General features: G+C 46.0%; 1 protein-coding gene across 2 annotated transcripts in view; it reads right to left on the bottom strand.

Moving 5' to 3' along the window:
* CHD2 (chromodomain helicase DNA binding protein 2) overlaps positions 1 to 26696 on the bottom strand; it is a 54810-nt gene that overhangs the window by 22519 nt on the left and 5595 nt on the right. For both annotated transcript variants that reach the window (XM_058811574.1, XM_058811575.1), the window contains 14 exons: positions 18225 to 18432; positions 15444 to 15530; positions 9917 to 9978; positions 8497 to 8619; positions 8046 to 8192; positions 7084 to 7217; positions 6244 to 6469; positions 5431 to 5531; positions 4713 to 4757; positions 4379 to 4554; positions 3577 to 3701; positions 2330 to 2546; positions 1637 to 1726; positions 573 to 763 (listed from right to left, as the gene is read on the bottom strand). In XM_058811574.1, coding sequence (XP_058667557.1) covers positions 573 to 763; positions 1637 to 1726; positions 2330 to 2546; positions 3577 to 3701; positions 4379 to 4554; positions 4713 to 4757; positions 5431 to 5531; positions 6244 to 6469; positions 7084 to 7217; positions 8046 to 8192; positions 8497 to 8619; positions 9917 to 9978; positions 15444 to 15530; positions 18225 to 18432 — 1932 coding nt within the window. The remainder of the gene's footprint in view (positions 1 to 572; positions 764 to 1636; positions 1727 to 2329; positions 2547 to 3576; positions 3702 to 4378; positions 4555 to 4712; positions 4758 to 5430; positions 5532 to 6243; positions 6470 to 7083; positions 7218 to 8045; positions 8193 to 8496; positions 8620 to 9916; positions 9979 to 15443; positions 15531 to 18224; positions 18433 to 26696) is intronic.

Here is a 26696-nt window from a genome sequence, read left to right as displayed (position 1 = left end):
TGCTCTCCTCCACTTGGGAGACCTCAAGCCTCTCCTTCACTCTTTATTTCATCCAAAAAACAAGATTTTGCGGCACAGCTCTCCTTGCAGTCAAACATAATTTCAGTGAGCTTTGAGGCATGCCTGCCTTAGCCTTAGAGATGCCCATAGCTCACTTTATTTTAAAGGAAACAAAACATTTGTTACACTGTGGACACACAATCAGCCAGACAGCACCCCCAGAGCTGCCATGAAATGGTTGGCAGAGGTGCCTGAACCACAGTGTACTGGAAAGCTCAGAAATGGCTGAAACAATTGCTTCAAACAACTTTAGCTTTTTAGAGAAGGCTGGAAGACAGCAGACAGATTTGAAAGGCGTGTATCAGGTTTCCCCATTCAGTTTGCTGCCAGAAATACTCCTCATGTTAGTTATTTAACCTTTGATTTTCCCCTCTAATGTCTGTTCTCCTATCATTGCTGTCACACCACTGAGTTTAATTCAGGGATTTCTGCCATCCTGCACTCCCTTGAGCCTACTTAACAGACAAGAATGGAACAGAGACACTTCTTGGATGGCCTGGAAGGAGACTCACTTCTCTGGCATGATGAAGTGCAGCAGGGACCAGAGCTCCTTGAGTGAGTTCTGAAGGGGGGTGCCAGTGATCAGCAGCCTGTGGTTGGACTTGAAATCAATCAAGGTTTTGTACAGCAAGGAGTCGTCGTTTTTCAGCCGATGGGCTTCGTCCACGCCCAGAAAGGCCCAGTTAATGCTTCCCAAGACAGTCTGGAGGAAAAGAAGGAAAAAACACAGATGCTGAGGATATGCTGGGTCAGACAGGCCCCACCACCTTGCACATGTGTCTCTCTCCAAGGCAGGAAACCCTGCACTGTGTGTGTCCCTGTGGCTGCACCCTCACAGGATCTTCTTACTAACAAAATTTGGGGACCAGGGTGTCTTCCAAGAAAGGAAAAGGTGAAAATCAGCCATGCTGTACAACACTCCTGCTGTATCTCAATAGCTCTGCAGCAAGTACACCTATCCTGGGGAAGCACAGTCCTTCCCCAGCTCCTTATTCCCCCCTTTCTCCATGCCCTCGGGGCCCTGGGTAGCACTGGTCCCACTGGAGCAAGAACAGGAGAGCAGATGAACAAACCTAAAAAGTTCAAATAATCCAAGGATTCTGATTTAAATTATTTTTCTTTTTTTTTTAAGCTTTCAGTTTTTTGTAGGACTCAGTGATACACTGACAGGGCTGATGCGTATTTCCTAAACAGACAGATTTCTTGTAGATGTAAAAATGTAAATACTGTTAACACTGTGTCCAGCAGTTCAGTCTAATGTTTTGTCCTCTTAACAAGCCTAAATTAAACCAGGTAAAAACCCAGGTACTGCTGGATCCTGCCAGATGTCTTACATGTAAAAAAAAATAGCACAACTGTGCAGTACAAGAGTGAAGACACTGAAAAATGTGTCCCACATTCCCACATTCGCTTGCAAATGTAGAAGGAAATGAAAATGGGGAAGGAAAAGCAAATAGTGGCTGTAGTTATCCAGCACCACAGAGGGAAGAGGTGAAACCCACTAGCTGAGAACTGGCTTTCTCCTTTGAAAATGAGAGTAAGTCTAAATAAAAACATTCTTGGAGTAATGACTCACCTTATCCTTCAGGAGGATCTCGTAGGTTGTGATAAGCGCATTGAATTTCAATCTTTTAGACTGAGAATGGATCCACTCATATTCACGTATCTGTGAGGGGAAACAAATTTAACTTGAACACCTTATCAGAAGGAAAGAGTAACAGTTGTTATTTTAGTGTAACTAAGCCAGAGACTCCAACCAAGTCCAAACCCCTGGCGTTCTAAGGTGCCATTTCATGAGCTCAAGTGCCTAAGGAAAAATTTGTTTTAGTGCACACATGGTTCAGCTTGCACAGGTAACAAAATGAGGTTAACTTGCTGTTGTGACATTAATGAACACATCACCATACTGCAGACACCACTGGAGTCCCCACACCTGTGTGCTCCATTGTCTGCATAATCCCAAATATTGAAGACAAGCATTTTACACTGCTGAACTTCTCACTGCATGTTTCACTCCAGATCAGTGCTGGCTCTGAGAGAAGCCAGTGCTCCTGCACTCACTCCAAGAGGCAAAATAAAGCACAAAATCCCCTGTAGCAGGGAGCTACACCCACACACTCAGCCACACCAGCTCCAGCTGCCTGCACGCTGCCAGCACTATCCACCAGCCTCTCCAGCTGACTGTGTGTCACACACACCACACACGAGCTGCTGCTGTGCACCCAGTGCTTCTCCCTGAGCCCTCACCCTTTGCTCTCTGATTACACACCATGTTCCTGCTCATGAGGTCTCCAATGTAAACCACCACGTTTATCTCGGGTGCCCACACTTCAAACTCCCTCTGCCAGGAGGTGAGGGTGGACAGGGGCACCACCACCAGGAAAGGGCCATAGAGCTGGTGCTGATGGAACAGGTATGACAGGAATGATATTGTCTGAATGGTCTTGCCCAGTCCCATTTCATCAGCCAGGATCACGCTGTTGTTCCTGAGGAAGAGGAGAACAAACAGAAATGCTGTCTGAGTGCATGTTTCTGCCACTGCTTGTAGCCCCACGTTTCTCTTCACAGAGAAAAGCAAGGCACAATTCTTCCCAAGAATATTTCTGGGATTCATGCTCTCTGAACCTCAGAGAAAGGAAAAATAATTCTTATCATTTGCTGTGCCTGTGTTTGTGCAAAAGTAGAATGCAATATGGAGATTGTTTACCTAGAATGATGGTATTTTGTTTCCTTGCCCTATCAGGGCCAAGTGTGTATGTGTGTGTGTCAGGACTGTGGGCTGACAGTCATGAGATTCAGAGCAGTGTGTGCAGAGCTGAGTGCTTGGCAGATTCAGTTTAGATGTAATGTAATAAAGTATAGAATAATATAGTATAATAAAGTAATTAATTAGCCTTCTGATAAGATGGAGTCAGATGCAATCATTTCTCTCTCCCCTAGCTGGGTCTCACAGCACAGCTATAACTACTAATTTACTGTGCTCCACATGAACAACAATCCACAACAAGGACAGAGAGGGGCAGTGCAAAAACAGTAATTTGAACACTTCTAAGTGGATCTCAGGGACAGCCAGACTGAACATGGCACAATAATGTGCAAAAATTAACTATGATTACTCCAAACTGGAGGAAAACAGGCAGAGGGGAATCAGTGGCCTAATTTTAGAAGGACATCTCTCAAAGATTTCAATGAGTGTATAAGCACACTGAGCCAGAAACCACTTTTTCCCATTAAGTCAATGGAAATCTAGAGCTTATATGTACCAGGCTCAGCCAAATCCATCATGTGAACAGGCCCAGACAGGGAAAATGCTTTTTGTTTTCACACAAGGTTTCTTAAGTTCATGCTTTAGGTAGTTCCTGCTTGCAGTGTCTGCAATGCAGCTGGGTATGACAACATTTGAAATTCTCCAAGCTGCAGAAGGAAGGTGGGTAAAAACCTCACTTGAAAGGGAGGTGTGCTAAATCCTTCAGGGACAAAAAGGCACAGAATGAACATGCCAGGCTGTGCACATACTTGCACCAGGAGTGAGCCAGCCAGTTGAGGCCCTCCAGCTGGTAATCGCGCAGCTCCAGGTTCTCCCCGCCGATGTACGAGGGCTGCTTCTTCAAGGCAACAAACCTCGGCCTCTGCTTCAGCACCTGGAAGAAAACCTGCCTGAAGTCCACTGAAGAGAAGGACAGAACTCTCAGTGGCTGAAAGGCTGAAAATTCAGCAATGAAATTGATGAATTCAGCAAAGAGTGTGTATCTATTCACTGGTTCGAGTGAAGAGAACTTCACCTCCATCCACATTTTCCTAGCTAGTGCTTGTGTCTGTATTTCTGGTGATTTGCCTGCTGCCCTCTGGTTTATGATCAGGGCTCTGAGTCCCCCAGGAGTGTAATAAGCGGCACAAAATACCCAGGAGTCAGAACAAGCTCCACTTCCTTCTTTGTCCTCTTTTGGTTTTTCTCCCATTATTTCTGTCCCTCTCCTTCACTGTATCAGCATCTTGCAGGCTTCCTCATTTCCCAGGTGTGCTGTTTTTTCATCCAACTGATATTAAAACTGCTGCAGCTCCTTCTGAGGAGGAAGCACTTTGCAAGGATTAATTAAGCCTCCCACTCCCCAGGGGGACATAACGTTCTCACTGTGCACAGAGTAAATGAAACTCAAAGGGCTTCACATCTCTGCTTGAAGCGCAATACAAGAACAGCAAACAACCCTTCAAAGGCAGGTGGGAGGATGGGAAAAATGTTCCCTGACATTTATCCTGACAAAACTTCACGTTCCCACTGCTTGCATGTTCCCCCAGCAAAGGAGAGAAGCCAGCAAACCTTGCAGTCACGGGTGGGAATGGTCTTGGAGTTGTTCCTGCTGTTGAAGCTGTCGATGCAGTGCTGGAATTTCTTGCTGATCAGAGCCTCATCCTCCCAGCTGCACTCAGCATAGGGCAGCCCCATCCACTTGCACAGGTATTCGGGGTCATTCGAGGATGTTTTGCGACTGTTTGCTGAAAAATATGCAAAAACAAAAAGCCCAAACATCAGCACCTGTAGCTGAGCAGCTGAACCACAAGCATGGTTCACAGGCTGAACTGCCCAGACAGCCACAAAACAGGTCTTGGCTCACAGCAAAAGTGTAGAGAGACCAAAAAAAATGTGCCTTTACCTGGGAAATCGGAATGTCCCGTGGCAGACTTGCTGGTCTTCACAGCTGTGTTTGGAGAGAGAAGGGAAGGGAGGGTTGGAATGCTGGCAGCCAGCAGAGGGAGCAGGGCAGGCCACCACTGCCTCACACCCACGGTTTTACAGGAATTGTACTGGAAATAGCTTACACAGCTCTCCAAGCCAATTCCCAAAGCAACTGGGCGTTGGCACCTCTGACTGACATTGCTGTGATATTACTAAAGTGCTCAGTAAGTTCTGGTTTTATTTTTATTAATTAATCATGAAAATCTCGCCCCTGAGCTGCCTTGCAGCCTAACCACATCCTCAACCACACCACAGAAAAGGGACTTCACAAAAGCCAGGCCCATGCTGCTGCTTTGGAAACAAACATCCTGCATCCAAAGGGCTGGAGACAAAGAAATTCAGCAGCAACAATTTCAGCAACCTGTTGGAAACCTGTGTCATCCCATACTCCAGGCAAGGAAAGTCCCTGATTTGTATTGCTTGTTTGCAAGCACAAATACAAATGTGTAAACCTGCATTTCTACTGTCCAGATTCCTAAATTTCACACAATGAATTACAGTAAACACCATGGGGTTTTCTTCAGATATACTGGAGGACAGGGAAGAAGAGAGAGCTGCACACTCATTCTGCTCTCATGTGGAATAAAGTTCCCATTCCTACTTCAACCCTTTACCAAAGTCTTGGCTCCACTTACCTATTACCCTCTCCACTATTTGATACTGTTTGTTTAGCTCTGAAGCCAGCTCTTGTTGGCAGTTGAAATATTCTACATCTTCAGGTGATACCTTGCCCAGCCTAGATGCAAAATAATTCAAAACAAAACAAAAAACCACTATAATGTTTCTGTCATAGTGCTCATAGATGTTGCATATAGAAAATCTACTTTCCTATATGATTCTGTCATTCAGACAAGTCACAAGGGCAAATTACTGTAATATGACATGTTTCTTAAATTTCCTAAAATTGTAAATTATTGCTGCCTTATTCAGATTGTCTCCCTGTTAAATGCTGCCTTATTCTGATGCAAGAAATCAATCTCAAAACAGGAACCAAATGGAGATGGAAGCTGCTACTCCAGCTTTAGCACTTTGGAAAGCACTGTAGCTCCCTTTATAGCTCCTGGGGAAGCTGGATATAAACTGATGCAAATTCTTGCACACAGAGAAGCCCATAATTAACAAGGGTTAATAAGGCTGTAAGCCCTCATGGCACCTCCTGGGCCAGGTGAGTCTGTGCACCAATTATTTGTTATCAGCCTCCCCAATTCTTAAGGCTAGGAAGTGGCAATAGTGTGGATTTCATGCCTTGTCCTCTCCATTTTCCAGCCATCCACACCACAAATATCATTTCTGTGTGGGGGGATGTTCCTCAGCAGGCGAAAAGAGACCAGAGTGCACATGAAACACACTTTCTAAGAAGAAATCAAACATTTTCAGTCATGACTCCTCAAACCTCAGGCTAAACACAAAGCGCCCAAGGCAGAATCACTGCTTGAAGCTAAGCCTACCATTGCTTGATCTCCTCCTCTTTTTTCTTGAAGTTCTCCAGCTTTTTGAGGCCCTTCACTTTCTGCTGCTGCAGGGACTCCTCGCTCTCCCACGTGCTGTGGATGTATGACCAGCCCTTCCACTTGATGAGGTACTGAACCTCCCCCTCGTCCTTCTCGGGGTCGAAGTCGGCGCTGGGGTTCCCGTTGGCCTCGGTCACGTACACGGTGGTGGAAGCTCCGATGGCTGCAAGAGACACCAGCCTGCATTTGGCACCCTCCTGACCCACCACTGGGCATCAGCTGCATTACCCGTCTAATACATCTTTTGTGGGTGCACAAAGAACACCCAAAAGATTCTGCAAACCTGTAAGGCAGGCACACAGAAGTTCTCCGTGCAACAGAGTATTTTTAAATCTGTCATAAACAGCTTTTCTTTAAGTATAATTCAAAGGCCTCTTGAAAGTGTTCACAACCATTCAGTTTTACAAAAAACATTTTTGTAAGGCTTTGAGAAGAAAACATTGGCTTTATTTTCATTATGGCTCAGCCAATGGGACTATGAAAACTGACTCTCTTAGATCTGTTTTATATTTCAAAGCAGAGAAAAGCAGGAATTGCAGAACAATGGCTGCATCTTTAAAATATGTGCAGGCTAAATGAAAGCCGCTGACCACATAAACTATAGAGATTTTAGGATTTTAAATATTATATGTTACAGAAGCTATAACATATTACAAGATGTAACTAAGAGACATAGAGGAAAAGACAAAAAGCACTGAAGCACTTGACCCCACTTTAAAGTTGCAAAAGCACTGCACCGGTTCAAGAGAAATAAAGGCTTCTTCCAGAGCCACGCACCTCCCTTTTTTCCAAGCCTGATGTCCAAGACTTTCTCAATAGTTTCACTGTTGTCTTGCTGTTCATCAGCTCCTTCCCCAGTCATCTCTATCAGGTCATCAGAATCCGTCTCAAAATCATCATCCTCTTTGTAGCTGAGTAAGATCAAAACCAAACTGATATAAACCCTTTGACTCTTCCAAGCCCACCAACACACAGAATGGCTCAGACTGGAGCAGCTTCTCCAGCATTTATGCTGTGGTTCAGTGCATGTTCAGCACATGTCTTAGGTCATCCACTCGATATTTTTCCCCAAGACACTCAGATAGCTGCACTTTACCAGACTAATCCTCTATCTTGCCCATATGGCTTTTCTGATCATGGCCAACATCAGGCGATTCATAAGGTGGAACAATCCCTGCAGCAGAAGCAAGGCCATAACAGAGAAGGTCTCCACTACTGAGGGAAAGATTATTCTATGGAGGTTGCAGAGCATCAAAAGGCTGCATGGGACTGCACTTCTCATCTTTGGTGCATGTTTAACCACCACCAAACATCATTTGGATGGCTCTTTGCAAGTCCCTTATTGGGACTGCCTGAAAGGTGAGAAGCTACACTGGGGAATGGATAAAGCTTTATTCCACCCTGGCTCAACACACTGTCCCCAGCCACTCTCAGACAACTGGTCCAGTCCAGCACAGCTGCTCCTTTTTGCTCATTTTCATCTATTATTTGCAATTATCAATCTCATCTGAGAGTGCTTTAGAAATATTATGCAAACCATCCTCATGTTTCTCTTAGGAGGGACTGGTAAACATTCCTTCCTTCACAGATGGCAAAATGAGACAAACCCTGGATGTGCCCAGCAGGAACCTGCCCAAAGAGCCACACCTCAGCCACAGGTCCCTGCAGGACCCCACAGGAGTCAGAGCCCCCTTCCCCAGCCAGCTCTCATCCCAAACCAGCCCCACACTTGTTCACACCTGACATTTTTGGCTGCTCTTCGCCGAGTTTGTCTCTTGGGGGTCTCATCGTCTTCATCATCGTCGTCATCTTCAGATGAGTCTGGTTTCTTCCTCTTCCCACGCTGGATTTTGTGGGGCTTTTTAACACCAGTTTTGGCCACTGTTCTAAAATAAGAGTTGATAAAGCCATAATACAGCATGGTTTATGTAAATATCCACTTTAATAAGTCTTTAAGGAAGCACAGATCTCAAATATTAGACTCCTAAGGGATTTAATCTGCTCTAACTATCATGAAAACCACTCCAGTGCTCACTGGAGCATGAGATGGAGAGATGAGGGAATAACAAGGCCATAGATTTATTAGGTCACAAACACAGGTAATATTGCAGGGAAAATTCATTAGTGACAAATAGGGATTTCCTCTCCACACAGCACAGGCAGAAAGAGACTGAACCAACCATTCCTTACCTCCTCTGGACAGGTCTTCTTGCTTTAATTTTCTTCGGCTCAGGCTCACTCTCTCCACTGGTGCCTTGGTCCCCTCCATCTTCATCCTCTTCTCCAGCAGACACCTCTCTTTTCCATTTAATTCTGTGGTCAGAAATGTAGGTCATGTAGGGCAACAATATTTCTACACAAATACTTGGCTGAACAAACCATCAGGTCCATTATTACAGGATTCTATCCTCCTTCAAAATTCTATCCTTGGCTGTTCAGGGCAATGCAGGGGGCATGTTGTGTTGTGATTCTGTGCTTTTAGGAGGGGGTCTCAGTCACCTGGAGCTTTGCTCACATAGTGGCAGGATTGCCTTGAGTGAGAGCAGCTCATACCACACGTGCTGGTGGCAGAGCTGTACTGCTCAAACCTGGGTGGGCAAGGGCTTTGATTGATGATTATTTTTTCCTCTACTTCTGCATTTTTTGAGATGGGCTGGAAGGATCTGAAGAGCTCACTGTCACAGAGCATGAGCCACAACATGCAGAGTTACATGAGCTCCTTGGAGCCCAGAAAATGGAACAAGACTCCTGCCATGGAAATTCTCCTGCCAATTCAAGTTTCCAAGTGTGAAGCCAAGTCACACTGTGCATCGGTGGAAGGAAACTCATTCTCTGGGGACAACTAGGAACAAAGCTGCAGCTCCAAAACGCCTTTTGGAGGAGCCTCTCCTCTCTCCAAGAATACATGGAGGCTCCACAAGGATCACTGCCCTTGCCCAGGACAGGTCCATACTACCACAGTCCTCCCTGTGCTTTATCACCTTCCTTCCTGCACTGATGGGAACAACTAAATGAAGAGTTAAAAGACAAGATGCAGGAGAAAGCAAGCAGGATGATGTGGCTCTGTTTAAATTTTCTCCATCAGACAGCTCATAGTTCCCTACTCCACTTTAGTGTATGGAAAAACTAGAAGGTACCTATTAGATGGTAACAGAATATGACTGTAAGTGAACTCAAGTTATGGTGCTTAGACATCCAAAGCATTCTTTATGGAAGTTCTTTTGTTTTAACAGGGGGTTATAAAAGATAAAAGAAGATAATAATTTGGTATTTTATTCTCAGTTAATCAAAAAGGTGGGAGGAGAAGGCATTAAACTGTTTTAAGTGTCTCTGAAGGAGAATCAGTAATCTGATGGAAAAGTGAAAGACTGACAACAGAAAGTAAACCTGACTCATTCAGATTCCATCACAGGCACAGTAGGAACGTACAAACAAGGGTTGGAAATTGCATCCACCTATAGATTCATATTTTAATAATCCAAAGTATTATTAAAATATTTATTTTACAAGCTTACCATGTTGACAACTCCCATCACACAATCCAATGCACTACTGTTCTGAGAAACAAACCAAAGCATCACCACTCAAAACCCTTTCCCTAGAAACTTACTTTCTTTTCAACTGCTTCTGGCGTCTTCTTTTTGGGCTCTCATTTTCAGACTCGCTACTTGCCTTTAATTGAAAAGAAAGAAAATCAAGTTGTAGCCTTCAGTGTGGGCTGGCTCCTGAAGGATGCAAGTGAAACACGTGCTGGTGGGTCCTTTCCCTGCAGCCTGAAGGACACTGGTGCAGAGCAGCTGCCTCCCAGCACAGCCACCTCAGCTGCTCAGCCCTGCTGCTCTGCTCTCAGTGTGAAGAAGAAAACCCTGCAGGAAGCCTGGAGAGCTCCACAACATCACCTATCTTGAAGTGCCTGAGCTCAGGAGCCATCCACCCCTCAGCACCAGCCCCCAGTGCCCAGCAGACACCATGGCATCAGGCAGACCGGCAGTGTGTGCAACACCCCAGGGATTGCAAACCCACGGGTGAATTTACCCCAACAATTGCATTGAGATCTCTGCCTTCATTGCACAAACTTCCTACAAGGACTGAAATAAAAATGTTGTAAAAAGGCAATAATCTCATCAGAATTATCCTTGTCTTGCTGTTGGGTTTTTTCTCCCACAGCAAGTCACCAAGGGCCTCACTGGGTCAGCGCTGTGTCCTGCTGCTCTCCTTCCTCCCAGTTCTACAGTCTCCACCAGTGAATTCTCTTTAGCTAAATATATCTAGAGCTATTCTAACTGCTTGCTGTACTATTCTAAAAGTGGGCGTCACGAATTCCCACAGACCAGGATAGCTAAAATAATCTCTTTATGCTGGTTGCACACAACCCCATTTTCATAAAAACTAGTCAACCATGAAACAGATCACCACACAGATAACGTGACTTCTCCTTAGCCTCCCCCAGAAAACACAAATAGGCAGGGACAAAACTGAAGAAACCCACATGAGATTTCGAAAGAAGTATTAAAATGACAGAAGTAGCCTCCAAGATTACTTGCTCCACACACTTACTGGAAATCTTCCACTTGTGGCTGCTTTTTGCCACAGTATTCAGCTTTGGCCTCAGGCACTGTCTGTCCATCACTATGGGTAGCACAGTTTGCATCGTTTGCATCCCCTGACATCCCCACTGCCCTCCTGGACAGAGCTCACACAGCTGTGCACACATTGAGGAATAGTGTGAGCTGTAACATGCACCCTTCATTCCCATTTTCCAGCTTTCCTTCCACCCACAGAAACTTCTGCCTCACTTGCATCAGTGTATTCACTAAAATACTGGATGCCATGTCTGACCATGAGCTTTCCTGGATGTGGTGTCAGAGTTGCATGCGGCACAATAACAGCTTTTGCACAATATCTTACTACAAACACGTGTTCATCCACCTGTTTCACAGCCCTGCATGAAATCCCTGTCTCATTTACCAGCCATGAAGCAAGTGCCTGGCAAACACCATGGAGAGCCCTACCCACCCTTGCAACACAACCCAAGCATTCCACAGGTTTCAGTTTTGACACACAAAATTTAAAAGCCCTCAGTTTTCCCTTTCCCTTTTAATCTCTTAACCACTTTCTGAAGCTTTTCCACTCAAATCACTGGGCCACTGGGCATGATTTTAACAGCTGCCCCTCAGTGCTCGTTTACTTTTGCTGTCTTTTGGCAAGCCAGAGGTAAAGAGAGGTGGATTTCTCTTCTGCTCTGCGTCAGAGATCACACTGGGAGAAAACCAAATACAACCTTTAGCTCTTTGAAATTAACTCCACCTCTGTGCCAAAATGCCATTTTCCAAGTTCCTCGTGTCTAATGTCTGTACTCTCCCGCTGCTCTGTCACTTGTCTCTACAAAGCTGATGATTACCTCTAAATGACTTTTCCTCCCCTCTTCCACCTTGAAAAATCTAACTTGTGACTGCAGCTCAGCCACCTTCTCTTACATATTTCAAAGACAGTATTGTCTGTTTTGGATGTGTCAAGCCCAGTCCTATCTCCTCTGACACAGCCAGTCCCCAGCTTGAGTCATGTGCCTGCCTTGTGTTCCCACATCCTCCCCATCCCAGAATGGAGTAAATTCCTTGTTTAAAAGCACAGAGGACAGCCAGAGAGCCAGGCTATGCCAGGTGCAGAGCATGCCACTGAGGTTCTGTCTGCTCACCACCACCACCAGAACACACTGGTTGGGAAATCACATTGCAACTTGAATTTTTGTAATGTCACCTCCCTGAATGACACAAGCTAGACTGGCAAAGTCCATCCCCAGTCCCAGTCGGGCTTTTGTCAGCCCAGCATGAGATGCTGGGGTCACACTGCTCGCTCCAGAGCCCAAGTGCCAGTGCTGCCCTGCTGGGTGCTGCTGCTGTGGCCAAGGGGAAAGACAAAAATGGCTCCCCCTTATCAAAATGTGCCCAACTTATTCCTGCTGGACTAGGAGCTGGCCTCTTACAATTTCCTCATCTCCAGCTGAAGGGATCAGCCTTCCCTCTCCATGCCTCACTGACTCCTCCCATCAATTCTTTCCCAGCACATAAAGTGCACACACTTTTACCAGATTAATTGCACTGTATTTTGCCATGGAGCAACACTGAACAAACATAATGCTGTTTGCATGTAGCACCAAGCAGAGCAACACAGAGCAATTCAAAGTTCTGCTCCTATAAATTATCCAGGAGTGTCCTTGCCACTAGCCCAGGCTGGGAGAAATGGAAATTCCAGGCCATTGGAGAGGAGGTCCAGGTGAGCCTCTGGAGCTCATACTAGGAAAGATAATGACTTGCTTAAACAGAGCCAGAAGTATTTTATACTAAAGTAAAAGTGAGAATTTGCTCATTGCAGGCTTAACAGAGGCCAAACTGGAAGAAGAAAAGCTGGAGAATCTCAGCTAACCAGGTTAGTTTTATGCCTGCTGAGCTTCTTTCCCAGTGAGACCAGTAGTGTTTGAATTTTCAGCAAATACATGAGGCAAAGCATTGACCAAAATGCAAATGAGCAGATTTTTTTCCAATAAGAAAACCAGCTGTATTTTTAGAACACACTGGTGCGTGACTTCTGGCCTCTCTCTGACAGAAAAAAATACGCTGACATTTGTCACCAATTTCAATCTGAAACTATTCTTTTTATAGTAAAAAGACTGTGTCTGGTTGGGGCACATTGATTTCTCAACCAGCCCATAATCATAGAATCATGGAATGATAAAAGGATTTGAGTTGGAAGGGATCTTAAAGGTCATTCAGTTCCAACCCCCCACCATGGGCAGGGACACCTTCCACTTGATCAGGTTGCTCAGAGCCCCATCCAACCTGGCCTTGGACACTTTCAGCAATGTGGAAGTGGGCACCCAGTGTCAGGGTCTCACCACCCTCACAGGGCAGAATTTCCTAAATATATCTAACCGAAATCTCCCCCATTTCAATTTAAATACTCTGAAAGGCACCTGGTTCTGCACACCTCACATCCCCTGGCTGCAACCTGAAGCTGATTTATGAACTGCAAAGAAAATGCCTGGGGAAGTAGTGTTTTTACTAAAAACCTCACACCTTCTCTTGTTCCTGGAGACAGCTCTGGGCTTCTGAGCAGATCTGTGCTCCTATGCAAAGCTGAACTTTCGCTTCCCCAATGGCTCAGCCCATGCCTGGATATTGACCATGAGTTATCACCCTCCCTGATCACACCTCAGACACCGACACAACGAGCCCAGAAATCCTCAGAAGGTAACCATGTCTAAAACACAAATGACCCTACCCAGAGTGCTGCTCTCAGAGGACACAGTGATTGAGCAGGGCCCCAAAACCTGAATCACCTCCACCTCTGTGCAGGTGAATCACGGGGCAGCACAGGAGATTGTTCATCCACCCTTGCTCTGGTCTCTGAGCCACACACCCTGCCTGCACCATGCTCTTTGAGAAGCATTAGAGAAGAAGGCAATTACAAGCCCCCACACACTGTGCTGGAAGTCCCAAGCAGCAAGAGAGAGTTGCAGGTCACTGGAGACAGGATTAACCCTGTGAAGGCAAAAAGCATCTTCAGATGTGCCTTGGGTTTCTGCCCCCTCCAGCAGCAACAAGGAGTTCTCAGCACCACACAGGCTTGAGCTGTGCTATCTCCTCTCTCTTGGTGTCTTCCAAAAGCAAGGCTTTCCATCTCCTCCTGCCCTCTGTGAGGCCCCAGCACTGTGCTCCTGACAGCTCACACCCTCCAACAGACTCTGCTGCAGATGGGAGCTGCCCTGTGGGGACCAGTCAGTGTTTCTTTGGGGAGAGAGGGGAGAGGGCATGCTCCAATTTTTTTTTATTTTGACTGTTTCACAGAAGTTGCAGTGATGAGGGTCATTTGAAGGACCTTTGGGAAATTTTTTGTTTTTTACAATATTTTGTGGTATAGCAAAGTTTTTGCATCTCAGATCTGTTTTTTTTTTTTTTTAATTTTACCTTAAGTAGTAGGAGATAAAGGTATTGAAAAAGAAAACAACATTTGCAAAACCACTTAATATTGTAAAACAAAAAAAGAAGGGACTTACCTGGGCCCCTAAGAGGGGGTGAGTGGAGCTCTGGGGTGGGTGTGAGGTTGCTGGCACAGTGCATGCTGGGGCATCGCACAGAGGGGCCCAGCCTCTGCCAACGTGAAAAGGAAAACAAAAGCTACGTCAATGGAGCACCCCGAGCCCCCTCCTGAGCTCTGCTCTGTGGGACAGCCAGCACAGGAGTCTGGGGGGCAGCTGCTGGCACTGGGGTGCCACCAAGGCTCAGCAATAACACACCAGAGCAAGGAGCTGGAGACCTACGTGTCACCCCTAGAGCATCCGAACACATCTTGGTGGCAAAGCACAGCCTGAGTCAGACAGCACCACTGGGCCCCTGCTCTGCTCAAAGTCTGCTGCTTATCTCCAGATTCCCAGCCCCAAGCTCCCCACAGATGCCTCTCTCTGGTTCTCCTTCCCCTATGCTATAGCTACCTGACCTTCCTGCAGACCTGCAGGTGAAATGCTGCATGTAGAAAACCTGTCAGATGTAAATGAAGCAGAACCTGATTTCTGCATCTTCAGAAAAAACCCAACAGTGTTCTGAAACAGGAACAATTAGAAGGTTTGACCAAGCTCTGACCACTGTCACCTTCAACTGAAGCATAAAAGACTCCCCAGTGTTCAACCAAAGAAAAGTGATGGGTCATAAAGCTGCACACACACAAATGCATTTATTAGTGGGATCCATTCCAGGACGGGCAATAATGACTGTTTTGTTGCTATGAGGTGTTTCTGGGAACTCTCTTTTATTCCTGGTTGGATTTGTGTTGCATTTTGGTCTCATTCTGGTTTTTTAATTACACAGACTCCTCTCCAGGATATTCCTACAGCAGAGCAGACTTGCATTATGCCCCATTGCAGCAATCAGATCAGTGCATGCAGATGTCAGCCCAGGCAGTGTCCAGCTCATTCCAGAGGTCTCAGGCCAAGGATCCAGCTGCAGGATCTGTGAGATCCAACATCCATGCACCAAACTGGGACTCAGTGTTTACAAGGCAATGCAGTTGAGACCTCCCTTTCCTCTTTGGGTTTGGTTGGTTTTATATGTTCAGTAATCTCTCATCCTTTTTTTTTTCCTTACCTCATCTTTTATATTAAATCGTGACGGTTCTTGTCTGCTTCGGTTTGACCTCCTAACCCCATAAACATCAGGATATTCTTCCCACATCTGCAAAATAAACAGACCATCAGAAGGCCTGCTTCACCCCAATTATTTTTGACATTTTAGAGAAGTTTGATGGTGGCTTAAAAAAAATCAACCAAAAAACCATTAGGGAATTAGCAACCAGCAGATGGACAGTTTAAAAACTGGCTGGAAAGATTAGTATTATTATTTTGGGATATTTGACACCTTTCTAAAGCGGCATGTGTTATCTCAGTGTTATCTTTACAGTGGTCCATCTTTCCACTGAGGCACAAATCACTCTCCAGCTCCCTCAGGCTGAAGGACAGAGTGTTGAGGTAACCAGCTCTCTGCAGCACTGGTGCCAAAGGAATGGAGGCAACACCTTGGATGTGGACTGAACAGACCTAACAACTCAGCAGGGCAACTCCGTCACTAACAGCTTCCAGCACAATTCCTTTCCTGGTGGAAAGCCCCACCAGCTGCCTGGAGACATGGCCAGCTGCAGCTTCAAAGGTGAATTCTGTGGCCCAGCCTGGATGGCAAATGGAGCAAGATACCCTGTCATTTGGCAAGGCAAGACAGTGGCTGCTGGTTCCTTTCCTGAATGCACTGATGGGAATGTGGTTTGGCAGTGCAGGACACATGGATGTGCAGAGGTGACTGCTGGCAATGGTTGTGCTCTCTGCTGTAAAAAGAGGCCCTCACCAGTTCAATACACTGAGTAGAAGAGCATGCAATTGTTCTTGTGGATGGGCAGGAGAAGGAGACACAAAAAAAGGATGCCCTGAGGGGGATGAATGCAGAGCTGTGCTGGTGACACAGGACACAAGAGTTACAGGGCAGACACAAACCACCACCATGCCCCTCAAATTCCTACACCAGCAACTCCTCTCTCCCTCAGCAGAGCTCGTAGTTCTCTACATTGATTAATTTCCTTCTGATTCTCTCTCTCTCCAATCCTCAAATAGCTCTGCATGCCACTGGCAGGAAAAGGAAATCAAACTACACTGCCAGGTGCAGCAGTGATGGGATTGAGAGTATGATGGATACAAGGCTGCAGCCCAGCAATTTTTCTGCCTCTGTTAAAGGAGTAATGGGATAAGGGACAGACTGTGACAATGTGTATCTGTTGGGCATGCAAGCACTGAGGTACATTCTCATGAAAGAATAAACTCTCAAATTTAAATTTAATGCTCCCTCCCCAAACCATTTGAAGAACTTGTTTTTTCATCTATTAAATGGCATGGGTTTTGAATGTGGGAGCAACTTCCATGACAAATCTTAATAGCACAGATTAACCTCGCCTTTATGGGTGTATCTAGGCAAATACCAAATAAACAATAATAATTAATTGCATTGGTTATTCAAGGGGAAGATGTATCAACATGCCTAGGTTAGACCTAGCTAAGGAAGACACCCATTAACAGAGAAATTAAGGAAGGGAGAGGCTTTCTTATTAAAGGGTGTCCTGACCTTTTCATGTTTCACCCGTGCTAATTATCACCCTGGGTATGGATGCACTTCCTCACAGGATAATGTTAACATTTATTGTTAAGGACATACTCTTAGAATCCTTCAGAGGGAGAGAAGACTTCCTTTGGTGCCCACTTATCAACAACAGACCACAGATTTTAATATGGTGTTACCACAACTGCCTTATAAACTCATCCTCCCTTGTCAGTCTAAACACTGGAGGATTTAACCACTACCTGAGCCAGCAGCCTGGAGCTTTGGGGAGGGAGAAGGTGGTAACAAAATCCCTTATTTCTTCCTGGCAGGTCCGTGGGGAGCACAGGCTGGAAGCACTGCCCTTCCTCCTTATGCTTTACACACACAGCACCTTTCTCCATAAAACTCACTCTCAGGAGCAAGCTGTGTCCAGTGCAACCCACGGCTAAGAACAACAGGATGGTTACACACCACAAAAAAACAAACAAACAAAGCTGACCTAACCAGAATTTTCTCCTTCCAAGTGAACTCAGTTCACTGTCTCCAAATGGTATTTGGGCTCCTCTTTCTCACCTCACACTGCCCTGCGTTAGTCAGGTGCCTCCATGCCTCAGGTAAAGCAGGTACCTGAGGTGCAGCTTCTGCCCTGGGGTGTGCAGAGGGATACCATGAGCAGTAACATCCACAATCCCCTTTCCTGCTGAACAGCAAGTGGAGGGAAAACCTGACTATCTGAGGCGTATTGCTAGGGAGGAGCTGGGAAGGTACAGGGGGAAAAAACCCACAACAAAGAAGCACTGTTCTGTTCCGGACTTAATAAAGAATGGAAGTTCTTTTTTTTTTTTTCCTATGCTTTTTTGAGAGGAAGAGTGATGTAAAAACCCAAAGTGGTTCAAACTTCAAACCCTAGACAAACTTCAAACCTTCTTTCTGCGTATTTATCACATGGGGAAGGCTTTACTGCTTCTGAGAGACAGAATAGAGGAGTGGAAAGACAGAGGGAGAGGATGAAATGACAGGATCATGTACCGATGACAGGCACCTGCCCCTCATTGGCACCAGGTGCCCCAGGGGTTGTTCCACAAACACAGCAGCTCCTGCTCTCCAGGGTGACAGCAGCAGGGCTCCAGCACACAGCCCAAACAGCCCCTGGGGACATTGGAGGTCACAGGCTGTTTGGTCCATGTGCAAAGTGGCCAGGAATCTGGGCACAGCTTCACTGAGGTCCTGCTGCCTGACCTTCCATAACGTGAGTAACGTGTCCGTGCAGAGCAGCAGGGGCAATACCTTTTTAACATCTGCTATCCTTTCCTTCTTAGAGGCTGGTTTTTCTTTGGTTTCAGGAGGGGTCTGCTGGGATTTGGAACCCGTTGATTCACTTTCGGATTCAGACTGACTCTCAGAGGACTCGGAGCTGCTGTTTGACTCGCTGCCCTGCTCACTTTCAGACTGGCTTGCAGAGTCAGAGCCAGAGGCTTCTTCGGATGCCGAGTGACTAATGGTAGAGAAAGAAGAGGTTACATTTTAACTGCACTGACACAGCTGTGAAATACGCAGGGAGCAAACTTGAGACACATCCTGAGCCACAACAACAGGTTTGGAAAAGCCTGAATGCAAGTGTGGACCCTGTGTGTACACCCCTCACTGGCATTCTGCAGCAGAGGCAATTCCTTCCCAGACTGGCAGTGAACACGGGTGAGAGTGCAGCCCCAAAAATCCCTGTCCAGGATCTCCTGCTCATCACCAGAACAAAAGCAGTGGAGGTAGGTGAGGAGAAGCATCAGCAGTACCAGCAGCACAGGTTCTCCTGGGAGGGTCTGGGTGTCTTGGAGCGAGGCAGAGAAAGGCACAGCAGGGGCTGCAGCATCCACAGACCACTCTCTAATATTAAAGATGAGCAGTTGTTCCAGCACGGCTCTCCACTGCATCCCTGTGTGGCCAGTGGTTCCAAATAAAACTGATATCCACTTTCTGGAAGAGACCAGTATCAAAAACACTATGCCCATAACACCATGAATGATGCTAAATGTTATGTTCTTTGCAAAAATGATTAATTCAGCAACAGGGGAGAAGAAAGAAGCTTATACGGGCTTGTGGCTGGAGCAGCTTCTCTTTAAAGGATTACACCAGTGCTGTGCAGGCTGCATTTCTCAAGCCAATAATGGGAGAGCAGAACACTAAGTAGGTGTAGTTCCCCTGCTTTTTTTTTCTTTTTTTTTGTATCTTTATATAAAAATGGGCTAACACCCAAAGTATCCCCTTAAATAAAAGCTCCTCAACAAAACAATGAGAGGCCAAACTATTTTAGGTGGCCAAAATATTAAAATACTTTTGCCCAATCACCCCCAACATATATATCTTTTATTTTAAGATCCAAAAAACCAAACTGAAATCTCAGGACACCTTACCATATGTGGGCTGCAACGCAGCATTCAAACCCCACTGCCACAAATAAAAACACAATGATGATGCCACAAACTTTTGGAACAAGGAGCACCCCTTTCCCAGTCAGCTTTCCACTGGCAACCGGATGTGTTTGTGATACTAAAATATTCACTTAAGTATAACACTAATGAAAGAAGAGTCAGGAAAAGTTTGCAGAGGAATTAAACAGATTTTTTATTTTTTTTCTGCTTTTGTACAAAAGTGATAAAGCACATGAAAGGCTTTGCTCAGATTTCATGATTCAAGGGAGAAACAATAGAAAGAAAAATTACAAAAAAAAAAAAAAAAAAAAAAAAAAACAAACAAAAAAAACATAAACAAAAGCCAACCCAAAGCACGCATGTGCACATGTACATTTCCATCCGGCTCCGCAGGGGTTACCACGTGGGGATGCCCGGAGGGAGCGCGGCCCGTCCCGCTCCCGGCCGGGCAAATCCCGGGATGGCGGCTGTGGGCCGGGAGGCGGGCAGGGGGCAGCACCCGCGCGCCCTCAGGCGCCGCCGCCGCCGCCATTTCGTGACCGCCCCTCCGCCGCCATCTTGCGACCGCGGGGCTGAGCCCGATCCCGGGGATGGATCCCTGGGATGGGTCCCTGGCACTGCCCCGGAGAAGGGGAACCGTGGGGAGCCCTCCGAGCCTGAGGGGGCACAAACAGAGCCCCTTCCACAAGGAGCGGGGGCAGCCATCACCCGTGGCTGCTGTTTCACCGTCCCAGCCTGGGTTTGAGGGAGCTGGGTTATCACATTGTGTCCTACAAGCAGGGCTGGAAATTCAAGTTAAACCATGGCCATCCCAGGCTACCCAGCCCCTGTCCATGGATGGAGGTTATCCACGAGAAGCAAAGGCACAGTGTGCCACTACACCCCTTGTTGTGTGGGCTCTACAACAGTTCCCCTGCTTGTCCACCATAGCCCTCCATTGCCACAGCCATGATCAGTGGTGGTGCTACACACATGACCTGCAATGGGGCCATGGCTATATCCTGTGGGACCACATCCACAATCGATGGTGCTGCCACAGCCATAACCCATGGTGATGCCACACTGCTCCTGGCAATGGCACTCCAGCAGCTCTGGGGACAGATGGTGTCCATGGGCAGGGCTCAGAAGGACACCATCCCACCGGGCCTCTACGAAAGAATGGGATCTGGAGGCATCCAAACTCTGCTGTCACAACATAAGTGGCAGCATCAGGCTCTGCTCGAGGCATTTTAGTGTCTCGTGTCCCACTGGGACGCATGGAAGAGGAAGACAGTTTTTCCTTCAGTCAGATTTCTGAGCAACAGCTGGAATAGAAATTTTAACAGCCCAGGCAAGACTGAGGCCAGACAGCTCTGACAGTGTTTGTTTAGAGGCAGAACAGTAATTGCTGTCCTCCTCCTGCTCTGGAGCTCTTTGTTCCTCAAAGCCTTAAGCTTTATTTCAAGGACAGAGGGAGACAGGCTCTCTGCACATCAAGAGCCATAATTCATGTGCTTTATCCACAACATTGTCTGAACACTAATTCTTTTTTTCAGACTGTGAACTGTGCCATCTGAAAAGAGGGAGACTTTTCTGATGGCATACACATCTGTATGTGCAGATATTTGCCTGCACACCTGCTTCCCCTACTAAGGAAAGAAACACAGATGAGAAGTGTTTATGTCCTTTTGAAGGCTGTTGCAAATAATTTATTTTTTTTATTAAGGAACAACCTGTTATTGAGGCGAAATATGTGTTTATCTTCTTTTCTATGTTGATCAGATAAAAAATAACTGAAAGGCCTGTTTTCATAAAAGAATCCTTTCTAACTGTCACTGGGACAATCAGGAAGCATTTCTACCTGCCAACAGAATATAATATATTAGCAACATGAGATGTCAAATCTGGTCTAACACTGTATATACCTAGAGACCCAAGTCCTCTTTTCAGAAGTTATTTCTGGAATTTGTCCTGGTTTAATATCCCTGAGTTAGCATCCAAACAAGACCTACTTCCAATTGAACTAAAAGTAAGAAATAAGCTGTAATTATTTATCACAAAAATCACAATTCAGCCAGACCACCCTCCTCCAAAAACACCCATGAACATGAAAAGAAAGCAACAGATGGACCATTGGTAATTTCTTTGAAGAAACTCTGAAAAAAAAGCTGAGATCTGCAAAGACTCAGCCAAATACATTCCTCTGGTTTCTAAGAAATACTTCAGGCTGTAAGTCTGCTTTAATTAAGAGCTTGCTCCTGACTTGAAGGGGAGCAAAACTAAATCATTCCTTACCAAGAAGAACATGATCCTTCCAAGAAATAAGTAGCTGAAAGGCAGCGATAAGACCCTTTACAGTGAGGTATCTGAGTTTAAAAGGCAATTACCACACGCTTGAACCCTCCAGATTTTGCATTTAATATTTCACATATGACTTCCTTTTATAGGGGATCATCTTTGCAAACAGCAAATCATTTTATAAGTTCTCAGCAAGAACTAACAGTAGATCTGCTTCCAGAAGGTGTGAGACAGCTGAAAAAATGTCCCCAGTATGCATTTGTGAAACCAAGAACTGACTGGGGAATGGCTCTAACTGGGACCATTCTGCCCCAGAGTTTAAAATGTGGCTTTTGAGGGACAGAACTTGAATTCAGACAGGGGAATAAAGGAGGATTAATAACCCAACACCCTCCCACAAGCAAAGCTCCTCCCAGCTTTAAGAACTGTTGTGAATGTTTTGAATCTAAACAAGTTTGAATCCCAACAGCAACATTCCACTGAGCTTCGCAATCTCTGCAGGGATTCGGCAGCAGCAAAACCACCCTGTGAAGGCTGGAGAAGGACCTTGGCAGATTATCCCATGGCTGGATAACATCAGGGGCTGGATGACAGCAGGAACCGTTATATTTAACTCCTGTGCATTGCTGGCCACAGCGTCAGAGTGCTGTGGGTAAGTGACACCCAGGTGCACACCAGCAGCTCACTGGCACCAGAACGCCCCAGCACGTGGCTGGGACACAGCCCCTCCCTGCTCACCGTGTTCCCAGCACTGGCTGGACCTGCTGGGCTTCCTGATACCACACCTGGACAGCCCAGAGAAACAGCAGCTCACTGCCAGCTTAAGCCCAGGCAGGACCAGGCCTTTACAGTAACAGGAACAGTGGAAATAAACTGCACTTGGCAGTGCAGGTGAGTTGCAGATGGACAATGTAACAATAGCTTGGACTCAGTGATCTCAGAGGTCTTTTCCAATCTCATCGATCCTGAGAAGAGGGTGAGCAGCCCAGGGTTGGAGGAGCTGCTGGGTCAGCCCAAGGATGTCTGGCAGAGCCAACTCTACCCAAGAGGGGCTCCTGAGCCCCCACAGCTCTTCAGCTCAGGCTGCCAGCTGCCACTCCCATCCACCAGCAGAACCAACCTGAGATTTACTCCAAAGCATAGAGCAGCAAGGCCTGTGCAAGCCACCAACTTAAAATTATTTAAACAGATCTGTCTTCCTAAAGTGACCTGTACAAACTATGGGACACAGAAGCATGGTGACAAACCACAGAAAGGGCAAACATATCGACTGAGATGAGGACTGGCTGCTGTTAAACATTTCCTTTTAATATCTGATCTATAAATGTGATGTTCCCTATTATGAAAAGAAACTATTTAAAAGAACATGTAGTGACAGGACAGATGGGAATGGCTTCAAGCTGAAAGGAAGTAGGTTTAGATTAAATATTAGGGAAAAATTCCTTGCTGTAAGCTTGCTGAGGCACTGGAGTAGGTTGCCCAGACAGGCTGTGAATGCCCCATTCCCTGGAAGCATTTGAGGCAGGTTGGATGGGGCTGTTGAGCAGCCTGGTCTAGGGGAAGGTGTCCCTGCCTATGGCAGGGAGGTTGGAATGAGATGATCTTTGAGTTCCCTTCCAACCCAAACCATTCTATGTTTCTATATAAACATATATGAAATGGCTACATATATTGCAAATACAAACAAGCACCATCAATGTTGATATGTGCACTCAAGTCACAGGGTAACTGTAAAAAGGCACTAAACTAAATTTAACCTTTAGGCTAAACAAGCCAGGGAGAAGAACACAAGATGGGTTCTAGTTACAGATCACTAGATAAAGAGAAGATAATACGGGTAGCACAGAGGACTGAGCAAATACCACAGTAATCACAGACAAAGCCATACAGACACTGCACATGGAGTGTGCAGGAGAGCCAAGCAAAGGACAGATTGTGACACTGAATATAAATAAATGCATTCCTAGCTTTTTCAGTTCCCTTGATTTTATTCTGAAAGTCTGCTAAAAAGTGATTGGTGCTTGCTTGTCTCTCAAGGCAAAGATTTTCTGAGTGAGAAGCCTTGAGATGGGTCATTTGGTGAAAGAGCTTTTCCCAGTTTATTACCTGCAGGGAAAAGTAGAAATGGGGGGAAGGGAAGGAAGAAAAATAGTCCTGCTCCTCTACTCTCCATACCTATGAATGGTATTTTTAACCATTGATCTTCGAGCAAGAACTTAAACTAGAATATTCTAAACACAACCAGGCTCCTCATACTGTTTAGGAGTGAGTCTCAAACTCTGAATACTCAAAATACGGTTTGTATAAATCTGGGCCAGCCTTAAATGGGCACAACAAACTCCCATGGTGATAGGGCTGGCCCTTCCAGATTACCAACAAGTTCTTCAAAGCAGCATAAAAATATTTCCTTAACCTCCTTTTATGATCAGCAACTTTTTTTTCTCCCCTTAAACAGGCACGTGAGAAGCTCTCATGGAGAATCCACCTGTGTCTGCAAACTTCCAGCCTATTCTGGCCACTGCTACTTACCTCAGCACAGGACTCCCAAATGCCAAAGGCAGAGCTAAATATATCCCTCATTGCTCTGCAACAGCTCAGCAAAGCACATTGGGCTATCCTGAATGATACAGACTTTCCAAAAGCTGGTGGGGTTTTTTCCTCCACTAGGAAGACACTATGTTGTGTTTGCATAAGCAAGCAAAAAGAGCAATTCATTCATGACGGGGAGAGCTGGCTCTCTCGCCCTCTGATCTTTAAGCCAGAGGCTAAAAATGCTTGGGATGTCTAGTGGGGACAGAGAAAAAAAAGAAAGAAAAAAAAAAAAAAAACAGCAGAGGGACAAAAGGAGTCAAAACCTGTCTGGTTGATTAAGGAGCACCATTGATAATCTCCAAGGCAGCATCCTTCCCTTTCCCTGCCCAGAAAGGAGAGAACAATTGCAGTTTCCAGGGTTTGAAAGGGCCCATCTCTCCCTCGCCGGGAGGCAGCCAAGCATTTCCGAAGCGTTTCCGGGCTCCACATCCCACAGCAGCGGGCGGAGCCCGGCTGCTGCTGGCAGCTCCCAGCTCCTCCTCACGCCCAGCCAAGGAGAGGAGCAGGAGCCGGGGGTGCAGCCCTTCCTCAGACAGCGGGCAGGGCTGTCCCTGTGCCCTCCGCCCTTCCCGTTCCAGCCCCGCTGCGCCATGGCCGCCAGGGACAGCCAGGCTGAGCCCAGCGGCAGCAAAGGGGGACTCTGCACACTGGTGCAGCCCATTGGCAAAGGACATGTGGATGCGTGAGAGGGCAGGAGTGTGCACACTGAAAAAGTGGGTACTTTTTCTCTCTTAACATTTGTAAACTTCTTTACAACCTCTCAGATCAAAGACATGGAGTGTATATGGAAATTTAGGACCATGACGGTGCAGAAATTCCTTTATGGTTCCAGGTGACCTGCAATTCAGAATAAGGGAGCCTGACCTGGCCTGAGGGGGTTATTCCTAGTGACTCTTAAAAGCTGTTTTTAAACAAGAGATGTAAGCCTAAAGTTTTACAGGCAGCACATTGCGTTCAAATCTCTACTGGTGACAACTCTGCAGTGAAGTACAGAGATTCCTCCCCATGAGAGAGATGCAAACGACTCCTATAATTAACGTATTAACAATTCTATTAAGTCATCTATACCTAACAATAACACTTGCAAGAAACATAAATAGTTGCAACACAGCTTTTTCCTAAGGAGTCGAGTGTTCTGGAGTCAGTGGATTCTTGACATTGCAACACCCTTGTTCATAGCTGGGGTAAAGGTTGGTGAGCAATGAAGTGTTAAGTGTCCCATCCCGTCTGCGGAGCTTGGCACACACACTGCACTGAACCCTGCCAAGATCAAACGCCATGCCAGCACTTCCAGCACAATACCAGAAAGGAATCTGAGATCACTGTTAAAAACTTTTTAATTTTTAACCCTTATCAGTCAAGGTAAGAAAAGCACATCTAGTACAGAGTAGGTTATCTCAGCCCACAGGTAAATATAAAGGAAGATGAAGACTGAAAATTGTAATTTAGCAGCAGTGCTACACAAGCTGTAATGTAAAATGAGCTGCTGCACATTTGGAAAGAATCAGCAACATTTGTCTCATTATATCCAAAAGATACTCCCTGCTCTAAGAAAATGAGGCATTAACAGTGTGACAGACTTACAAAAGCTTCTCTGCAAGTCACGAGGGGTAAACTTTTTCTCTGGGCTTTTTTTCTTTTATTTCAATTCTCCTCTACAGGATGTGAAAGGGGCTTTACATACACACCAGCACCTACTGAAAGAGCATCTTCACGTGGCATTTTAGCACATGTCTATTAATAAAAGCACACCAGAAAGATTGATGTAAGACACCATGTCAGTAGAACAGCACATCCTTTGCTGGAAGGCTGCTTCTGTCTAATTATGGTAATCCAGGCCTTCCCCTCCCCCAGTGCTGTGCTGTTTGTATTTATTTTCCTTGAAGGAGAGGAGAGATAAAGCAGAACACAAGCTTTCTCCAGCCATTATCAGCTCCTTCCTGAGCTGGATTTCAGCTAGGGGCAAGGAGAGATTTAGAAGCCTTTTCCATCTCCAGAACTTAGCAGCCTAATTTAACATTGCAATTCCTGCTGGGACCGTCGTGTGCAACCTGAAACAAGATGAAGTGGATACACACACCTCCAGGTTATGTATCAGGAAATGCAATAACAATGTAAGCTGCCAAACCCACCCAAAGCAGGTTTACTTGGGCTGTCTCGAGTTCAAAAGCACCCAGTCCGTGGCATGGGAAGCTTCAGTTCAGGCCCTAAGACTCCTGCTTGCTGTCTCAGGTACTTCACCTGCTCCTCAACACCAGCACTGATAAATCTCAATTAAGAGATGTCCCAGTATAAAAACTCCTCAGAGACAAGTCTGGCAGCTCAGTAACCTGCCAGTGCTATGAGCAACTCTCTGTGGGGTGGAACACCCCAAGACAGGAATTGGATTATCCCTATACCGAGTTAGGGAGATTGAAATGAAACATCGGGGCCTTCCTGGCCCTCCTTCCAAGCCCTGTCAAGG

Source organism: Ammospiza caudacuta, chromosome 10, assembly GCF_027887145.1.
Source record: "Ammospiza caudacuta isolate bAmmCau1 chromosome 10, bAmmCau1.pri, whole genome shotgun sequence".
Classification (NCBI taxonomy): Eukaryota; Metazoa; Chordata; class Aves; order Passeriformes; family Passerellidae; genus Ammospiza; species Ammospiza caudacuta.
This window is presented reverse-complemented; position numbering and strand designations above follow the sequence as displayed.